This window comes from Schistocerca serialis, chromosome 4, assembly GCF_023864345.2.
Source record: "Schistocerca serialis cubense isolate TAMUIC-IGC-003099 chromosome 4, iqSchSeri2.2, whole genome shotgun sequence".
Lineage (NCBI taxonomy): Eukaryota > Metazoa > Arthropoda > Insecta > Orthoptera > Acrididae > Schistocerca > Schistocerca serialis.
Genome location: NC_064641.1, coordinates 156,696,440 through 156,715,484, shown reverse-complemented (window position 1 = coordinate 156,715,484; position 19,045 = coordinate 156,696,440). Strand labels below are relative to the sequence as shown.

At 47.7% G+C, this 19,045-nt stretch overlaps 1 protein-coding gene across 1 annotated transcript in view; it reads right to left on the bottom strand.

Annotated features, from left to right (window-relative positions):
* LOC126474330 (beta-2-syntrophin) overlaps positions 1-17,500 on the bottom strand; it is a 320,895-nt gene extending 303,395 nt beyond the window's left edge. Inside the window, exons 1-2 of the mRNA XM_050101797.1 lie at positions 17,482-17,500; positions 15,485-15,673 (exon numbers count right to left, since the gene is read on the bottom strand). Coding sequence (XP_049957754.1) covers positions 15,485-15,673; positions 17,482-17,500 — 208 coding nt within the window. The remainder of the gene's footprint in view (positions 1-15,484; positions 15,674-17,481) is intronic.
* Positions 17,501-19,045: the final 1,545 nt, after the last annotated feature.

The following is a 19,045-nucleotide window of genomic DNA, read 5'->3' as shown; positions in this document are numbered from 1 at the left end:
GTGACCCCCAGCCCCCGCCCCCATTTTTATTGCAGTTTCGGATTCTCCATAAAAAAGTAGTCAAGTTTTGTCTGAAACATTTTTTAAACCATTGACAGATGGCGCTGAAATCGAGAAATATTAAAATTGGGGAAGAACTTTGATTTATCTACAATGATCCGAGAAGGATGCATCAAATCGATGCAAAATGTGCACCAATTCTTTCATTATGCCAACTTCATTTTTTTTTTTTTTTTTTTTTTTTTACAAAATGTGTCCTGCCCATCACAGTTTCTGATGGAGGGAGGCGGAATGGTATTAAAATCTCGTTAGGGAACTCTTCACAATTGCATTACTCACCCGACTGTGGCACTACTGTGGCCAAACTGCCAACTGTGGCTCAGTACAAAGGTCGGTGAAATGCCATCAGACGTCAATTCACTTTCAGATTGTGAACCGTAAACATCAACTGACGAAAGTAAATTATTCTTTAGCGAAACATGGCTCACTATCCTCCTACAGAGATTATTCATATGATGTTAATTTTCAGTGAATGCCATAACAATTACGCTGCAGCTGCGCAATTGTATGCGGATCGTTTCCCAAACAGATGACATCCAAGCGAAAACATGATTCAAATTGCACACAACGAGCTCGCCTGTGTTCAACTGGATACCGAAATGAGTAGTCGTGCGATTCAGAGACGAACTGGAATACCGAAATCAACTGTTTTGAGGATTTTGAAGGCACATAAATATCATGCGTATCATATCACACTGACTCAGGCATTAACACAGAAAGATATGCAAATACGCGTGCTCTTCTGCCAATGGGCCTTGGAAATGATAAGAGGTAACGATGATTTTTTTTTTACGTTATGTTCACCAACGAAGCCACATTCAAAAACAATGGCGAATTAAATCGTCATGATTGTCGTTACTGGTCCCCTGTCAGCCCACACTGGCACAGACCCGTTGACAATCAACACAAATGGTCGTTAAAGGTCTGATGTGGAATTTTAAACGGTTATTTGATAGGACCGTATTTTTTTAACCGAAATGTTAGTGAGGAATCTTCTTTACAACTTCTCTGCGACGATTTGTTGGAGCTAATGGAAGATGTTGATTTAGAAACTAGGCAACGAATGTGGTTACAACAGGACGGAGGAGCTCCCCATTATGCTAAGAATGTGCGGAACGTTTTAAATTTACTGTTCCCCTGGTCGGTGGATAGGACGCGGCGGCCAAATTCAGTGGCCTCCACGTTCACCAGACCTAACATCTCCTGATTTTTTCCTTGTGGGACTATTTAAAAAATATTGTTTATGAAAGACAGCCCAGAACCCGAAACGATATGGAGCAACGCATTCGAAGAACGTGTGCAGCCGTACCACAGGATGTGCTGCTCAAAACTGTGAACAACTTTCTCATACGATTGACTTTATGCATTGAAGCAAAAGGGGATAATTTTGAACAATTTCTTCGTGGCTAATTTCATTAATTAAGCACACCAAATTGTGAGAGGCAAGGGGATTCACACTAATGAAGCACCCAAACATGTGACAGGCAAGGGGACTCTCACTAATGAAGCACCCGAACATGTGAGAGGCAAGAGGACTCACACTAATGAAGCACCCCAACATGTGAGGCAAGGGGACTCACACTAATGAAGCATGGGAACATCATTTTATTACGTCCATGTCGTTGTTCCTGGGTAACGCTAAAAGTAGGATACAATACATTTCGTACAAAAACAGCTTAATTTGGCGTAACGGAAGAACTGGTGCACATTTTTTATCGATTTGATGCGTCTTTCTCGGATAGTTATAAATAAATCAGAGCTCTTCCCCAATTTTACTTTTTTCTCGATTTCAGCGCCACCTGTCAATGGTTTAAAAAAATGTTTCAGACAAAACTTGATTACTTTTTTATGGAGAATCCGAATCTACAATAAAAAATGGGGGTTTCCATTTAAGATTTAGAAGTTGCGACTCGCCCCACCCAAGGGGGCAGGGACTGGAGGTCACGTGTAGTATCATTTGATGTCCCTCTTTGAGCTTAAGAACTTGTCTTACCCACTATTTTTGCCCGATGTATGGTTTTCGAGATAATCTGATCCGAAATTTCAGATGGACCACCCTGTACATTATATAGAAGAGACACCACAGTGTTGTTGATACAGAGGTCGTCAAATTTCGAAGGATAGACCGACTGCAGTCGCAACTGGGTATCAAAATAATTTGATGGTGAAAGCAGAAAATTTGTGCTGTACTGGGACTCAAACCTGTATCTCCCGGTTGTCTTAACCGACTCGCCCATCTGGACACGCTTCCCGCCTGACCCAAATCTTCAACTTGTCACACGCTAGTAATGTCCACTGTCCATTCACCTACTTCCTCGCAGCGATTCCTGTATTTACACGAAATGGAGAATGGGGAAAGAAATTTGTAACTTCCAGCCGCACAGGGCATAGTGGCAGTGCAATGGAGAAAGTTGAAAATTTGTGCCGGACCGGATTTACCGCTTCACCGCTTCTGATGAGCGGTTTCCTTACATTTACGCACCTGCCACGCCATCACCACTCAGATATACAGAGTCCTATTTTCCGCAGGAAGCACGAACTGTGTTAGGCATCCGCACTGAAATATCAAGAGAGTCATGCCTAGAGATATACAACAGATGTGGTGACTATTTTTTCTAGGTGATGTCCAACTGAACAAAGTTACGTAATTAATATTTTGTTTGACGATTTATCTGGTAATAAATGTGCAACCAGTCGCTTTTTTTAATTTTTTGATACTATATCTTCAACCATAAACGTGTTTTCGAGCCACTGCAGGCTCATCATCAGATGAAGTTCCAATAAGAACATTGTGCGATTGAACCAAGTGTAGCTAGGGACAGTGCTGGTGATGCTGACGTAAAAGACGGAAATTTAGTAATCGGTGATGAAACGTTTACGATATCGAAAATTTCTTATGTTTCAGATACTTACGGTGCTCTGCCTTGTGGTATCCATATCAAATCTGTTCCTTCAATGTACCGGGCGGTTATAACCAACTTTCCCTATTTAACACATTATAACACGGAAACTAATTACCGTACGAGTACCAGACTTGGTACCATTAATGTAAGCGCATTGGAAAGAGGAATAATGCAGAATCAATTCAACTGAAACACTTTTAATGTGACGGTACATCATATCATTACACACCGGTACAGTTGCTGCTACTAAAGTGGCTCAATATGGCGCCCATCAGTGTCCAGAAGAGCCTGAAGGCGCAGGATTGCATTCTGCACAGCAGAACGAAGCATCTCCGTAGTTATGTTGGCTACCTCTCTTGATATGCTGCGCTTCACATCAGCAAATGTGTGAATGTTCCCCTGCCCCTTCAGGTAACCCCACAACCAGAAATCACAGGGAGTGGGATCAGGCGATCGTGTTGACAAAGCATTTGCAAACGATCGGCTGATAATTCGGTGTTTCCAAATGTGTTTCGGAGAAGCAGGTCAACTTCACGAGCGATGTGCAGTGCGACCCCATCTTGCATGAAAACTGTTGAGTTCAATGCGACTCTCTCCTCTGGGGCGGGTATGACATGCTGGCGAAGCATATCGCAGTAACGCTGGCCAGTCACACCGCACGTCTTCGGCCCCAGAGCGCCAATCTGTTCAAAAAAGAATGGGCCAGTGATGAACGTAGCCGTGATGGCACACCACTGGTGACACGTTCACCATACAGAGGAACTTCATGCACAGTGACTGGAGGTGAAAATCCCCCACACTCGACAATTCAGTATATTCGCCCCACCCGTCAGCGAAAAATAAGCTTCGTCTGTCCATAGGATGGTCCAGGGTCTGCCCTCGTCAACTTCAGTCCTTGCGAGAAAGTTGAGAGCGAAGTCAACACGTCATTGTGCGTCCTGTGGTGCAAGCTTCTGTACGACATGGATCTTGCACGGATAGCATTTGAGAATGGTTCGAAGCACCTTCCATACAGTGGACCGAGGGATGTTCAACTGTCGTGACACAGCACGCGCACTGCCTGACGATCGGGAATTGCGCGCAACTTTGTCTGCCCTAGCAACAGCGATTTCATCAACCACCTGTGGTGCAACCGGTCGTCGGCCTCTTCCCGGAGCATCAACCAATCCAGTTCTCCAGTTGATTCGAACTTCTTTATCACGCTCCGCACAACAGGTGGAGATACAGGACCCATCCGTAATCGTTTCAGCCGGCGATATTCTAGAAGTGGAGCTGCAGCATTACTGTTGTTTTGATAATACAGCTTCACCAATAATGCCCTGCTGCTTTTGTCCAAGCTCATATTGACACGTCAATAAGTGTACAGTGACTGGTCAGATGAGTGGGACTATGAATCACGATGACTGGTCACGGCACCTGGTGGCCATAGTTATAATTGGACGGTGGCGCTGTGACGCATGGAAATCATGCACCCCATATTCTGCTACGGAGTTTGGTACTTGTACAGTAATTAATTTCCCTGTTATAACTTATTAAACAGGGAAAGTTTAATTATAACCATCTGGTACATTAGTAAGCTATGTACTCGTATGTACACAGTATTTAGCTGCACTTGGTTTTACACTGAATCGCAGAAAGTAAACACTGAATTCTCGTGCCATGACTGCGCATATCGCCATCTAGTCTTTACAGCAAAAACTACTGGATAGACGTCAGCTGCTCTCGGCTCTGCCCGCGCTCATGCAGGTGGCTTCGGGAGTGCGGCTCTCTCATTGCCCACCTATGAGATGCTGTGTGTGCCCCTGTGGCTGTCTCCGCCACTAAGCCCCTATTACACGATGCGCGCAAACCATACAGCTACGCACCAGCGCTCCGAGCGCGAATATCTGTATCTACAGGCTGGTCCACGTGGACCTATTACACCATCATCGCCTGATATACCCGGTGCACATGCGCAGTAGATGGTAATAACGCGCGAAATGCAAATACAACTGTCTGATCTCTTGTAAAGTCGCTCGTTCTACAGTGCGAAACACAAGAGCGAATGTGTCGCATATCGGAACGTCATTCGTACAAATTATTTATGTTAGCATAAGGTTCCTATTTAATAATATTTTTTTCATTATTAAGCAATTGTTATTCTCTTACGTAGGTTACTACTGTTCTGAATTACAGACTCAACAGTTAGTTTGATATTACCACACTTGGTTACGCAGGTTTACGTATATCTAAATTTACGTTTATACAGCATTTTGCACACAGAGGACCCACTTGTTTTTGGAGCTATTGCCCTGGCAGTGACAGTGAATCTTCAGATTAGGGCAGAACGATGACGAAAACGTTAAGCCAGACGTTGTTGGGTTCGACCCTGGCTGAAAAGAAGAGACGAAAGCAGGGGATTATATTCACTGCTTAGGAAAGAACTGAGGCCCGAAGATCCGCAAGAATTTCGGAATGTCGTGAGGATGGGCATGGCCTATTTCGAGAAGCTACTGTGTATGACAGAATATGGAATTAGCAAGTGTGAGACAGTCATGAGGAAGGCTGTTTCACATTCTCAAAAGTAAGAATTAAATCATATGTTTATACGTATTGTGATGGCACCAGCCTAGATCACGAATAAAATACTGGTAAATGCCCTATTATGATGCAGGCTGGTTGTAACATTCCGTTTCCTGGCGACTGGTAAATCTTTTACGAGTCTGGCTTCTAGCCACAGAATAGCACAGCCCACCATTTCAAAAGTTGTCGTGGATGTATGCACCGCAATTTGCAGTACTTTAAAGGACCATTACTTAAAGATGCACCAGTGTTATTTTCCAGACTTTGGAATGCAAACGTCTCCGGGTAAACCAATGAAACATATAGGAACGGGAAAAGTGCAGGTGATGGTAAATTAAAATACTGTTATGCTATGGTTTGTTTAATTGTGTGGGCCGGCCGGTGAGGCCGTGCGGTTCTAGGCGCTTCAGTCTGGAACCGCGTGACCGCTACGGTCGCAGGTTCGAATCCTGTCTCGGGCATGGATGTGTGTGATGTCCTTAGGTTAGTTAGGTTTAAGTAGTTCTAAGCTCTAGGGGACTGATGACCACAGATGTTAAGTCCCATAGTGCTCAGAGCCATTTGTACCATTTTTGTTAAGTCCCATAGTGCTCAGAACTATTTAGATCAGGACATGACGACGTTTAATTGTGTACGTTTCCTCACAGAAGATGTTCAAACAGTCCACCGTCAACTTCAATGCATGTTGCTGCTCTTCTAGACAGGTGTCGTGTCGCCGATTGGAGCTCAGTTTTGTATTCCTTTGCCTGGGCACAAGCATGTAAAATACGAGTGAGAAGTCCCTCTCTTGTGTCCACTACGCGCTTGTAGACGTCGCTCTTCAGCCGGCCCCGCACAAACAGTAATACAATGGGTTACGATCGGTTGACCTCGGTGGCCAAGCAATGACTCCACGGCGACCGATCCAACGAGCAGGATACGTTGTGTTGAGATACTGTGTCACTGGGCGTACGGAAATTGTATGAGCTCCGTCATGCTGAAAGTGCATACGAGGTCGTGATGCCAAAGGGATATCCTCCAGGTATTCTGTTAACACATTTTGAAGAAACTCAAGAAACCGTGTCCCAGTAAGACGGTTATCTGTAACTTTTTTTTGTTTTTTTGGTTTGTTTTTTTTTGTTTAAGGGCGCTCAACTACTGAGGTCATTAGCGCCCAGTCACAATTGTTAGTGCACATAGAATCTAGTAAAACTCAAGAGGGGGGGGGGGGGGACACCAGAAAGTTCTTACAAAGATGCAGATAAAATAAGTGAAAGAGTTAGATGTCTTTGGATAAGCCAGTCAAAGTAATAAAACGAAGAACACGAGCAGCTGCTCGAGCGTCATCAGCTAAAATAGCCTGTAAAGTAGATGGCAGAAACAGGACAACACGAGATTGACTAAAACGTGGACACGACAATAAAACACGGCGCACTGTTAATACATGACCACAAGGGCACTGCGGGGCTCGGCCACCGGAGAGCAGGTAGCGGTGGCTAAACCGGAAATGACCAATCCGCAACCTGGTCAGAAGGACCTCTTCTCGCCGAGATGGTCGGGAGGAGGTTGTCCAAGCAGTTGGGAACGGTTTTACTGCCCGGAGCTTGTTTCCTTGAAGTGAGGACCAAGCATCCCACCACAACGACACAAGCCTCTTACAAACAACCCCACTACCATCAGATGACGGGACACAATGGGAGGCTGGCCGAGGCAGGAGGACTGCAGCCTTGGCTGCAGCATCAGCAGCCTCATTCCCAGGCACTCCTACATGGCCGGGAACCCACAGAAAGCTGACAGGAGAGCCGAGCCACCATCAGCAAAAGAATGGAGGGACTGCTGGATCCGTTGCACCAAGGTATGGACCGGATAGGGAGCTCCAAGGCTCTGAAGAGCACTGAGTGAATCAGAGCAGAGTACATACGATGAATGGCGGTGGCGGCGGGCATACTGAACGGCCTGATGGAGAGCAAAAAGCTCGGCCGTAAAGCTGGAACATTGGTCGAGGAGCCGGTATTTAAAGGTGACGGCCCCGACGACAAAGGCACAGCCGACACCATCGTCAGTTTTGGAGCCTTCAGTGCAAATAAAGGTGTGACTGGCAAGTCGCGCACGAAGTTCGACAAACCGTGAGCAATACACTGCAGCCGGAGTACCCTCCTTCGGGAGCGAGCTGAGGTCGAGATAAATATGAACCGGAGCCTGGAGCCAAGGTGGAGTCGGGCTCTCACCCTCTCTGAAGGTGGTAGGGAGGGCAAACTCCAATTGTCGAAGCAGGCGACGAAAGCCGACTCCAGGGGGCAGCAGGGCAGACACATACAACCCATACTGACGGTCGAGAGAATCGGCGAAGAAGGACTGATAAGAGGGGTGGTCGGGCATTGACAACAGCCGGCAGGTATAAAGACAAAACAGTACGTCGCGCCGGTAGGTCAATGGTAGTTCGGCAGCTTCAGCATAAAGACTCTCGACGGGACTAGTGTAGAAGGCTCCGGTCACAAGACGTAACCCCCGATGGTGGATGGAGTTGAGACGGCGTAAGAGCGATGGCCGAGCAGACGAGGCTCCCATAATCCAGTTTCGATCGGACTATGGACCGATACAAGCGAAGCAGGACAGTGCGATCCGCTCCCCAAGATGAACCACTAAGAACTCTGAGGACATTAAGGGAACGTGTACAACGGGCCGCCAAATAAAAGATGTGCGGAGACCAACAAAGTTTCCTGTCCAGTGTGAGCCCTAGAAACTTAGTTGTTTCCACGAATGGGAGAACAACGGGACCGAGATGTAAAGATGGCGGAAGGAACGCTTTATATCGCCAAAAGTTGATGCAAACCGTCTTCTCTTCAGAGAACCGGAAGCCATTTGCCACACTCCATGAGTATAGGCTGTCTAGACAACGCTGAAGGCAGCGCTCCAGGAGGCATGTTCTCTGGGCACTGCAGCAGATCGCGAAGTCATCGACAAAGAGAGAGCCTGAGACATTAGGTGGAATGCAATCCATAATTGGATTGATCGAGATGGCAAAAAGGGCTACGCTCAAGACGGAGCCCTGAGGCACTCCATTCTCCTGGAGGAAGACGTCGGACATGGCGGAACCCACACGTACCCTAAACTTTCGGTCTGTTAAAAAGGAATCGATAAAAATGGGCAGGCGACCGCGTAGACCCCACCTGTGCATAGTGCGGAGGATACCTCCTCTCCAACAGGTATCATAATCCTTCTCCAAATCGAAGAACACGGTACCGTTTGGCGCTTTCGCAAAAAGTTGTTCATGATGAATGTCGACAAGGTCACAAGGTGGTCAACAGCTTAGCGGCGGCGACGAAAGCCACATTGAACATTGGTAAGTAGCCGTCGAGATTCAAGAATCCAAACTAACCGAGCGTTAACCATGCGCTCCATCACCTTACAGACACAGCTTGTAAGAGAAATGGGGCGGTAACTAGAAGGAAGGTGTCTATCCTTCCCAGGTTTGGGTATAGGAACAACGACGGCGTCACGCCAATGCATGGGGACTTGACCTTCGGTCCAGACGCGATTGTAGGTACGAAGAAGGAAGCTTTTGCCTGCCGGAGAAAGGTGTGCCAGCATCTGAACGTGAATGGCATCTGGCCCCAGAGCAGAGGACCAGGACAGTGCAAGTGCACGTTCGAGTTCCCGCATAGTAAAGGGGGCAATATAATGTCCCACATTCAGCGAGTGGAAGGAAGGTCGCCGAGCCTCTTCTGCCTCTTTCCTGGGAAGGAAGGCAGGGTGGTAATGGGCGGAACTTGAAACCTCCGCGAAAAAGCGGCCGAAGGCGTTGGAGACATCCACAGGATCAACAAGGACCTCATTACCTGAAGTCAGGCCAGGTATCGAGGAGTGGGCCTTAATGCCCGACATCCGGCGCAGGCCACCCCAGACGACAGAAGAGGGACTAAAAACGTTGAAAGAGCTGGTGAAAGATGCCCAACAAGCTTTTTTGCTGTCTTTGATGACTCTATGGCATTGCGCTCGGAGTCGTTTGTATCGAACACAGAAGAGGTAGTACGAGGAATGGAACGTTCGGCAGCATTGATGATAACAGCCGTGAGGTATTCGACCTGACTGTCACAACTGAGAAAATCGTGGTCCGGAAAGGTCGCCAGGGAGGAGTAAAGTCCCCAGTCAGCTTTCGGTATGTTCCAGCTCGAAGGACATGGGGATGGGGTGTGGTGTAGGAGACGAACGACACAGGGGAAGTGGTCGCTCGAATAGGTGTCAGAAAGGACATACCACTCGAACAGACAGGCAAGAGTGGTAGAACAGATCGAGAGGTCGAAGTGGGAGTAGGTATGAGTGGAGTCCGAGAGGAAAGTCGGGGCGCCAGTATTGAGGCAGACAATATTGAGATGGTTGAAGACATCCGCCAAGAGGGAGCCTCTCTGACAGGATGCAGGAGAGCCCCAAAGGGGATGATGGGCATTGAAGTCGCCAAACAATAAAACCGGCGGAGGAAGCTGAACAATCAGGTGCATCAGGTCAGCCCAACTAACTGCGGATGACGATGGAGTGTAGACGGTACAAACAGAAAAAGTAAAGGCAGAAAGAGTAATACGGACAGCTATTGCTTGGAGTGGGGTGGTCAATGGGATGGGATGGTAATAGACATCGTCCCGAACGAGCAACATGACCCCACCATGAGCTGGAATACCGTCTGCAGGGGTGAGGTCATACTGCACCGAGGTATAGTGGGTAAAGGCAATACGGTCAGCTGGGCGCAACTTGGTTTCCTGGAGACCAAGGACGAGCGGACAGTGCAGGTGGAGGAGCAGTTGTAATTCCTCCCGATTAGATCGAATACCTCTGATGTTCCAATGTAACAAAGCCATCGCTAGTCAGAAAAAAGGGGGGGAACGATCGGGTGAAGAGCTGGTCACCTCGACGGCCGCGGAGGGCCAGGTTTCGAGGGAACAACGCTACAACCGGCGGGAGGCGGATCCTGTTCCATTGAGTCGTCGCCAGCTGCGGCCGCTGTCCCGGGTTGCGTAGTAGGGGCAGCATCATTCGCCGACGAGAGGCCAGCTGAGCGCCTGGCAGCAGAGCGTCCCGGCGAAACTGAGGACGGCCGGGAGCAGCGACTCGCGGATGGAGCGTCAGACGAAACGCGCCGGGGTGGAGATGGGGATAAAGATTTCTTCTTGGAGGCCTTCTTGCAAGTCCAATGAGGCACGGGGATGGTGGGCTGGACCCGAAGAAGGTCCTCACGCGCGGGGTCCGTTTTGAAACGCCGGACCTCGGAAGCTGGGGTCTGGAACGTTTCGCCGATGGACACCTGAGGAGAGGATCGCTTCTCAGGCGGCAGAGGGGGAGGAGGAGGAAGCGTGGCCCCTGGGGCAGAGGGGGCAGGGGCCGCGGGGGAGGAGGATTTGGAAGGGAGGGATTTGGGAGGCATAGGCATAGACTCTGGATGGGGTGAGGAGGTGGAGGTGGAGGGGGGACAGGATAGGGGTGAGGATACTGTGGAAGAAGTGGACACGACTGAGGCAAACGAAGTTGTCAATGTCATGGGATGGAGGCGGTCATACTTCTTCCTGGCCTCAGAATAAGAGAGACGATCCAAAGTTTTTAATTCTTGAATCTTCTTCTCCTTCTGATACGCGGGGCAGTCTAAAGATCTAGGTGAGTGGATGCCAGGACAATTGACGCACCGAGGTGGTGGGGTGCATGTATGTTCCTCACGAAGAGGACGTCCACAATCGCCACAAAGGGACTCAGCCTCACACTGTGACGACATGTGCCCAAAGCGCAAACACCGAAAGCAGCGCATAGGAGGCGGGACGTAAGGTAGCACGTAGCACCGGTAGCACATCACCTTTACCTTCCCCGGGAGAACGTCCCCCTCGAAGGCGAGGATAAACGCCCCGGGGTCAATGCGATGGTCTTTGGGGCCGCGCTGGACCCGCCGGACGAAATGCACGCCTCGGCGCTCCAGGTTGGCCCTGAGCTCCTCATCAGATTGCAGCAGGAGGTCTCGATGAAAAATAACCCCCTGCGTCCTATTCAGTGCCAGATGCGGGACAATGGACACAGGGATGTCCCCTAGTCGTCGCACGCCTGGAGCGCCGCCAACTGTGTGGCGGAGGTGGTCTTTATAAGAACGGACCCCGAACGCATTTTACTGAGAGCCTCGATTTCCCCGAAGATGTCCTCGATGTGCTGAACAAAGAACATGGGCTTGGAGGTGGCGAACGTCCCCCCATCGGTCCGAGAACAGACCAAATAGCGGGGGAAGTACTTCGCCCCAAGCCGGCGGGCCTGTCCTTCCTCCCAGGGAGTGGCCAAGGGGGAAAGGGCAGGAGAACCAGAACCAGAGACAGTGCCTTTCTTTTTAAAAGACTCGGCCGCAGAGCGATCTGATACATGTTGACGTTTCATCTGCGAAACGTCCGCCCCGATACCACCCACTCCGACCAGGGCTCTCCCCACGGGCGCCACCCAGCCTCAGCAAGGGCCACCTGGCAGGGCATCTACTCCTTGGCCGACGTGGGGAGGGTGCAGCTCAGGTATTGGCAGTACGATCCCTGTGTTGTCAGGGGGCTACAACCTAGAGGGTACATGACGACCCCACCACAAAGGGCTGGCTACCGTGCTGCATTTCGGGTGCCATGGAAAGTTCATCATGAGCGTAGGTGCAGATGGGGACGCACTATGGGCAGAACGTGTGCAACCCATCAGGTGTTTAGGCCCAATTTGACGAATAGTGGGTACGGTTACAACGCCGTTACAATGCTGAGTGTCAAGGTCTTAGTGCACTGAGGACCAGAGAGACACCACGTAAGGCGTCCTTCCCCAAAAGGCTCGTACTTCTGTAGAATTTTGAAAAAAGGAGGTCAAACCCCAAGGGGGACCATTACATGGAATGCCAAAACGGTTGAAACTCCTTTTAGTCGCCACTTACGACAGGCAGGAATACCTTGGGCCTATTCTTACCCCGGACCCGCAGGGGAAGGTTATCTGTAGCAACTGGACCGATGAATTGATTACCAATAATACCGTACCACACATTGACTGAGAAACGTCGGTGAAAATTTGTTTCCACAGTAGCGTGCACTTTTCCATTTGCTCATACATGAGAGTTGCGCGTGTTGCTGATTCCGTTGCGGGTAAATGTTGACTCTTCAGTGAACAGAATACGTGGAATTGGCAATGTTCCACTGACAGAATTCTTGCCGGGCGGCAGCATCTCCTTCATGCAGATGTTGTACACACTGCCGATGAAAGGGATACGGACCGTACTCGTGAACTGTGCGTATTACTCGTGTTTGTGAAATATCAAGCTGGGCAGCAACCCTTGTAGAGCTAGTAGTAGGGTTGCGTTCCACTACTTGAAGAATGTTCTCAACTTCATTAAGAGTTTGCTATGCGAGACGTTCAGGGACAACATTTTCGCTGGGAAGAGTACCACGCTCACGCAATCCGTGAAACACCCTCCTAAAACCCTGCTATCTGGCAGTCTGCTATACGGAAATCGTTGTTGGTATTCTCGCACAGCAGCTCTGGAATTCCCACTTGAGAAGGCATAGACAAACACCATGGCAGCATACTCTGCATGTTTTGAAGATCCGTGCCATTTTGACTACACAAAAATGTATTCGTTGTTCACGTAACAACACTGTAGTACCGTGCACTACGACAAGCGCTGTCGGACTGAGACTTGAGGTAAACTGCACCATGCGCAAGTGAACTGCGTTAGTAAGGACGACGCTACACGTTTCCTGTTTCTAGTTGTTTTCACTGGTTTACCCAGAAACGGTTAAGAAAAGGACATATATTTGTTAGGAGTTTTTTGTTCAGGATCACCATTATAAGCATGCACCTATGTTCCTCTTCTCCTGACTCACCATATATATATATACAGGGTTATTACAAATGACTGAAGCGATTTCACAGCTCTACAATAACTTTATTATTTGAGATATTTTCACAATGCTTTGCACACACATACAAAAACTCAAAAAGTTTTTTTAGGCGTTCACAAAGGTTCGATATGTGCCCCTTTAGTGATTCGGCAGACATCAAGCCGATAATCAAGTTCCTCCCACACTCGGCGCAGCATGTTCCCATCAATGAGTTCGAAAGCATCGTTGATGCGAGCTCGTAGGTCTGGCACGTTTCTTGGTAGAGGAGGTTTAAACACTGAATCTTTCACATAACCCCACAGAAAGAAATCGCATGGGGTTAAGTCGGGAGAGCGTTGAGGCCATGACATGAATTGCTGATCATGATCTCCACCACGACCGATCCATCGGTTTTCCAATCTCCTGTTTAAGAAAAATCTGAACATCATGATGGAAGTGCGGTGGAGCACCATCCTGTTGAAAGATGAAGTCGGCGCTGTCGGTCTCCAGTTGTGGCATGAGCCAATTTTCCAGCATGTCCAGATACACGTGTCCTGTAACGTTTTTTTCGCAGAAGAAAAAGGGGCTGTAAACTTTAAACCGTGAGATTGCACAAAACACGTTAACTTTTGGTGAATTGCGAATTTGCTGCACGAGTGCGTGAGGATTCTCTACCGCCCAGATTCGCACATTGTGTCTGTTCACCATTAAGAAAAAATGTTGCTTCATCACTGAAAACAATTTTCGCACTGAACGCATCCTCTTCCATGAGCTGTTGCAACAGCGCCGAAAATTCAAAGCGTTTGACTTTGTCATCGGGTGTCAGGGCTTGTAGCAATTGTAAACGGTAAGGCTTCTGCTTTAGCCTTTTCCGTAAGATTTTCCAAACCGTTGGCTGTGGTACATTTAGCTCCCTGCTTGCTTTATTCGTCGACTTCCGCGGGCTACGCGTGAAACTTGCCCGCACGTGTTCAACCGTTTCTTCGCTTACTGCAGGCCGACCCGTTGATTTCCCCTTACAGAGGCATCCAGAAGCTTTAAACTGCTCATACCATCGCCGAATGGAGTTAGCAGTTGGTGGATCTTTGCTGAACTTCGCCCTGAAGTGTCGTTGCACTGTTATGACTGACTGATGTGAGTGCATTTCAAGCACGACATACGCTTTCTCGGCTCCTGTCGCCATTTTGTCTCACTGCGCTCTCGAGCGCTCTGGCGGCAGAAACCTGAAGTGGGGCTTCAGCCGAACAAAACTTTATGACTTTTTCTACATATCTGTAGTGTGTCGTGACCATATGTCAATGAATGGAGCTACAGTGAATTTATGAAATCGCTTCAATCATTTGTTATATATATATGAGAGAGAGAGAGAGAGACGTGCAATCAAATAAAACACGAACTTTCGTAAGCTAAGGCATTACGATACAAATCGAAAATAACCGTGTAACGTTATATGCATATTACTCAGAAATTCTGCCAAAAAAGTTTTTTCTGCATTTATGAAAATATACTTACCGAAAAAAATGCGGAAAATCCCCAACACGAAACTCTGAAACCAACCACTTGCGATATACAGTGGTTCATACATACACCTTTTCTCGCTGTATGCCTGAATTAAGACGTTTAACGCCTCTTTGCTTAATGTCATTTCTAGAATGCGAAGCAATCAATAGAAAAAATCCTTTCACAAAAAGCTTATAAAGGAAGTCTTCTGCCAAAAAAAGTTTTTCTATATTTTTGAAAACCTACTTGCTGAAAAAAATTCAGAAAAAAAGGTTTTTCTCTATTTCCGAAAACCTACTTGCTGAAAAAATGCGGAAAAGCCCGAACACGAAACTCTGAAATTAGCCACTAGCCACCCAACAATAAGCAACTAACACGCAAAAAGCACTGCCGTACCCCGTTCTGCGCCTGCGCGAGTTATCGCTGTCTAGTGCGCATGCGCGGATTGACGGCAGTTTAGAACTGCTCTCTATTCTGACGCGCGGATAATGTGTCTGCTAACGTACTTTCACTCGTTCTAGCGCTAGATGGCTGTGGCGCTGGACCAGTACCGTCGCGCCGCCATCGCTAGCTAGTACGGTACCACAGACAAAGATATTACTCTGTGACGGTACTCACCGGGGTCGGGGTGGCGGAGGTTCCTGGCCAGGTAGCAGAGCTGTAGCGGCAGGTAGCGCGTGTCGGCGCGCTGCGGCGAGCGCGGCGAAGGCGGCGCGGCCGACAGGAAGCCGCGCTGCAGCTCCCAGCCCACCTCGGAGATGATGCTCGCCTTGCGGAAGTACGGCGTCACCTCGCGCAGGTACTTCACTGCAACATAGAGCGAGGTCACCACTGCAGGGGGGCGGCGAGAAGGCGGGCGGCGGGCGGCGTCCACGTGAACATGCAACACACACGGAAAGAGAGAAGCGCACGGGCGCGTTAGCAGCCGACCACACACACGGCACCGTCAGCCACTCCGGGGTACCGCTGCTGCTTGCTTGTCCTAGGGGGACCGCCGTGCTTCCGGTAGGCGTGGGGTGGAGATGATGGCAGGGCACCAAGCCTCTTACAAGTACAACCGACACTGACAATGAATGAATACGCTTTTCAGAGACCGACACCAGTCGCAACAATTGTTCACTTAAATTATTCAATAAAGCAATATGTTTAGAGGCATCAGCCTCATCTTCCGGCTATAATGACATTACAGAAACATTTTAAAAAAAGTGGGGCATAAAAGGGAAGCAGTGGTTGGGAAGGGAGTGAGAAAGGGTTGTAGCCTCTCCCCGATGTTATTCAATCTGTGTATTGAGCAAGCAGTAAAAGAAACAAAAGAAAAATTCGGAGTAGGTATTAAAATCCATGGAGAAGAAATAAAAACTTTAAGGTTCGCCGATGACATTGTAATTCTGTCAGAGACAGCAAAGGACTTGGAAGAGCAGTTGAACGGAATGGACAGTGTCTTGAAAGGAGGATGTAAGAGGAACATCAACAAAAGCAAAACGAGGATAATAGAATGTAGTCTAATTAAGTCGGGTGATGCTGAGGGAATTAGATTAGGAAATGAGACGCTTGAAGTAGTAAATGAGTTTTGCTATTTGGGGAGCAAAATAACTGATGATGGTCGAAGTAGAGAGGATATAAAATGTAGACTGGCAATGGCAAGGAAAGCGTTTCTGAAGAAGAGAAATTTGTTAACATCGAGTATAGATCTAAGCGTCGAGAAGTCGTTTCTGAAAGTATTTGTAGGGAGTGTAGTCATTTATGGAAGTGAAACGTGGACGATAAATAGTTTAAACAAGAAGAAACTAGAAGCTTTCGAAATGTGGTCCTACAGAAAAATGATGAAGAGATGAATACACTGAGCAGATTCAGAAGGATGTAGGTTGCAGTAAGTACTGGGACATGAAGAAGCTTGCACAGGATAGAGTAGCATGGGGAGCTGCATCAAACCAGTCTCAGGACTGAAGACCATAACAACAACATACATGAGATGTGAAAATTGATCTGTGCAGTTTTGGTAAGTCCTCAGATAGCCTTTGTTCATTGCAAGTGGCTGTCTTCTTGTGGTGTTTTCAGTTCTCTTTTCTCCTATGGCTTCCTGTATCTTGTTAACCACTGCCCACAAACTTGCTAAGGACACTTAAAACATGTTATCACAACTTAGCTGTGCAACAGAAACATGATAGGGGTCAAAACATAGTTTGTTTCGATTTAACTGTGTCGTTCCTAGTGTTATCAGTCTCTTGCAATAACTTCTGCGCATATTGTTGTCGCATCTTTAGTGTTGATCGACTAAATGTATTACAGTATTAGAGAACGTGACAATTTGATGCTAAAAATGACAGTACAAGAAAATTATTTTAGCTAATTACAAAGATACTGCTACTGAAAACCAGATTCATTTTTGTTCTTACTTAGCCGCGCGGGATTAGCCGAGCGGTTTAAGGCGCTGTAGTCAAGGACTGTGCGGCTGGTCCCGGCGGAGGTTCGAGTCCTCCCTCGGGCATGGGTGTGGGTGTTTGTCCTTAGGATAATGTAGGTTAAGTAGTGCGTAAGCTGAGGGACTGGTGACCTTAGCAGTTAAGTCCCATAAGATTTCACACGCATTTGAACTTTTTTTTGTTCTTACTTACGGGACCACTCGAGGACCATCGTGTAAACGTCACCATTGGAAAAATCTCTTCCCCCCCCCCCTCCCCCCCCCCCCCCCCGCGCCAAACTTCCTTTTAGCTTAACCGCTTGCCTCCCTTCCTGATCAGCATCTTCCACGTTTGTGCGGCCTTGGTCAAAACTTCCGCACAGTTTCACCATGATTGGAAGCCACATTGCGTTTAGTCCATTTACCACCAGAATATCACGGTGAATCTGTGTGCAATTTAGAAATTTTGCCCACAAGGATCAAACTCTCGTGCGTACTTCAACTCTGGTGTACGTTTCCAGTTGTCTTGCCATTTCAGTTGTACACTGTGGTCCATTTGTTATTCATCCCATAAAAGAACTGTCTCTCAAGGGAACCAGAAACTTCTACGCTCTTCTCACAATGAAACACTTGTTGCGCAGTCGTCTTATCGTGGGTCGACATGTGTAACTTCCCCTCGGAAGTCCTTACGTATGTGATTATGCAATGTGATCACGGCAAATGTGGATAAAATAAGAAACACTGACAACAGATGTTCCTTAGGCGCCTCCCCGCGCTGAAATGGATAACGTGTACATTCAAACCGGCATTTAGATAGGGGAAACATGGGCCCAGGGAAGGTAGCAGGTTCCTACAGAAAAGGGGCTTCAGCAGTGGTTAATTATTGGCTCCATCTTAGCTCTGTGAGTGTTTGTACATGCTTTACAAGTACCATATATTATAATCCTGTTCTCGTACTCACTGCCGGACCCAACGAAGGAGCGAAGATTAGGATTTAGCGATCTGTCTAAGACTCGATTACAGCATTAGAGACGATGCTCAAGCTCCGGATGGACGGCGATGGAAATCAACTGGTTTCTTCTCCAAAGCAACTATGGCGGAATTCAGCCTAAGCGATGTGAGGTAACCTCATTAATCCTAAATTTGCATGGTTGGATAGGTATTTGAACAGCAGTCCCCCAAAATACGAGTCCAGTGTTCCAAATGCTGCACTGCTTCGCTCAGTCTCCTGCCAGAGTTACATATTTTTTCTGCTATTTGTTGCAAGCACTGACCGCCGTTCTGGAATTGGACAGTTTCGGGTGCAGCTCAACACCGCAACACTTAAAGCAAAGTTGACTATTTGGCACAATTGCAACACGTCTACCAGCAGAGCGTATGTGGAGTCGTGCACTCGCTGAATGAAAGCGTATGACAGCGAAAGTACTTTTGGGCAATTTAGAGAAGTATTAGTGTGACGATCAGGAACACAGTAGGTATTATTTGGGGGAAATCAGTTCCGTTGAAAGATGAGCTATGATATCTAGCAGATACACGAGACAGAATTTCTGTATTATTGCTACACGGATTAACAGCGCCCAGTACTGGAATAGGGAGACCAGAAACTCATTTAGTTGTTGATTCAAGACGAGGCCAAATTAATGGCTTGTCCATGTATGGAAACAGCAGAGCAATGAAACATAATGAACACTATAGGCCTTGTAACAATGACCAAAACTGCATTTGAAACATTGTGCAAATTAATCAGTTACATTGTATTCCTTGCACTCGACTTCACA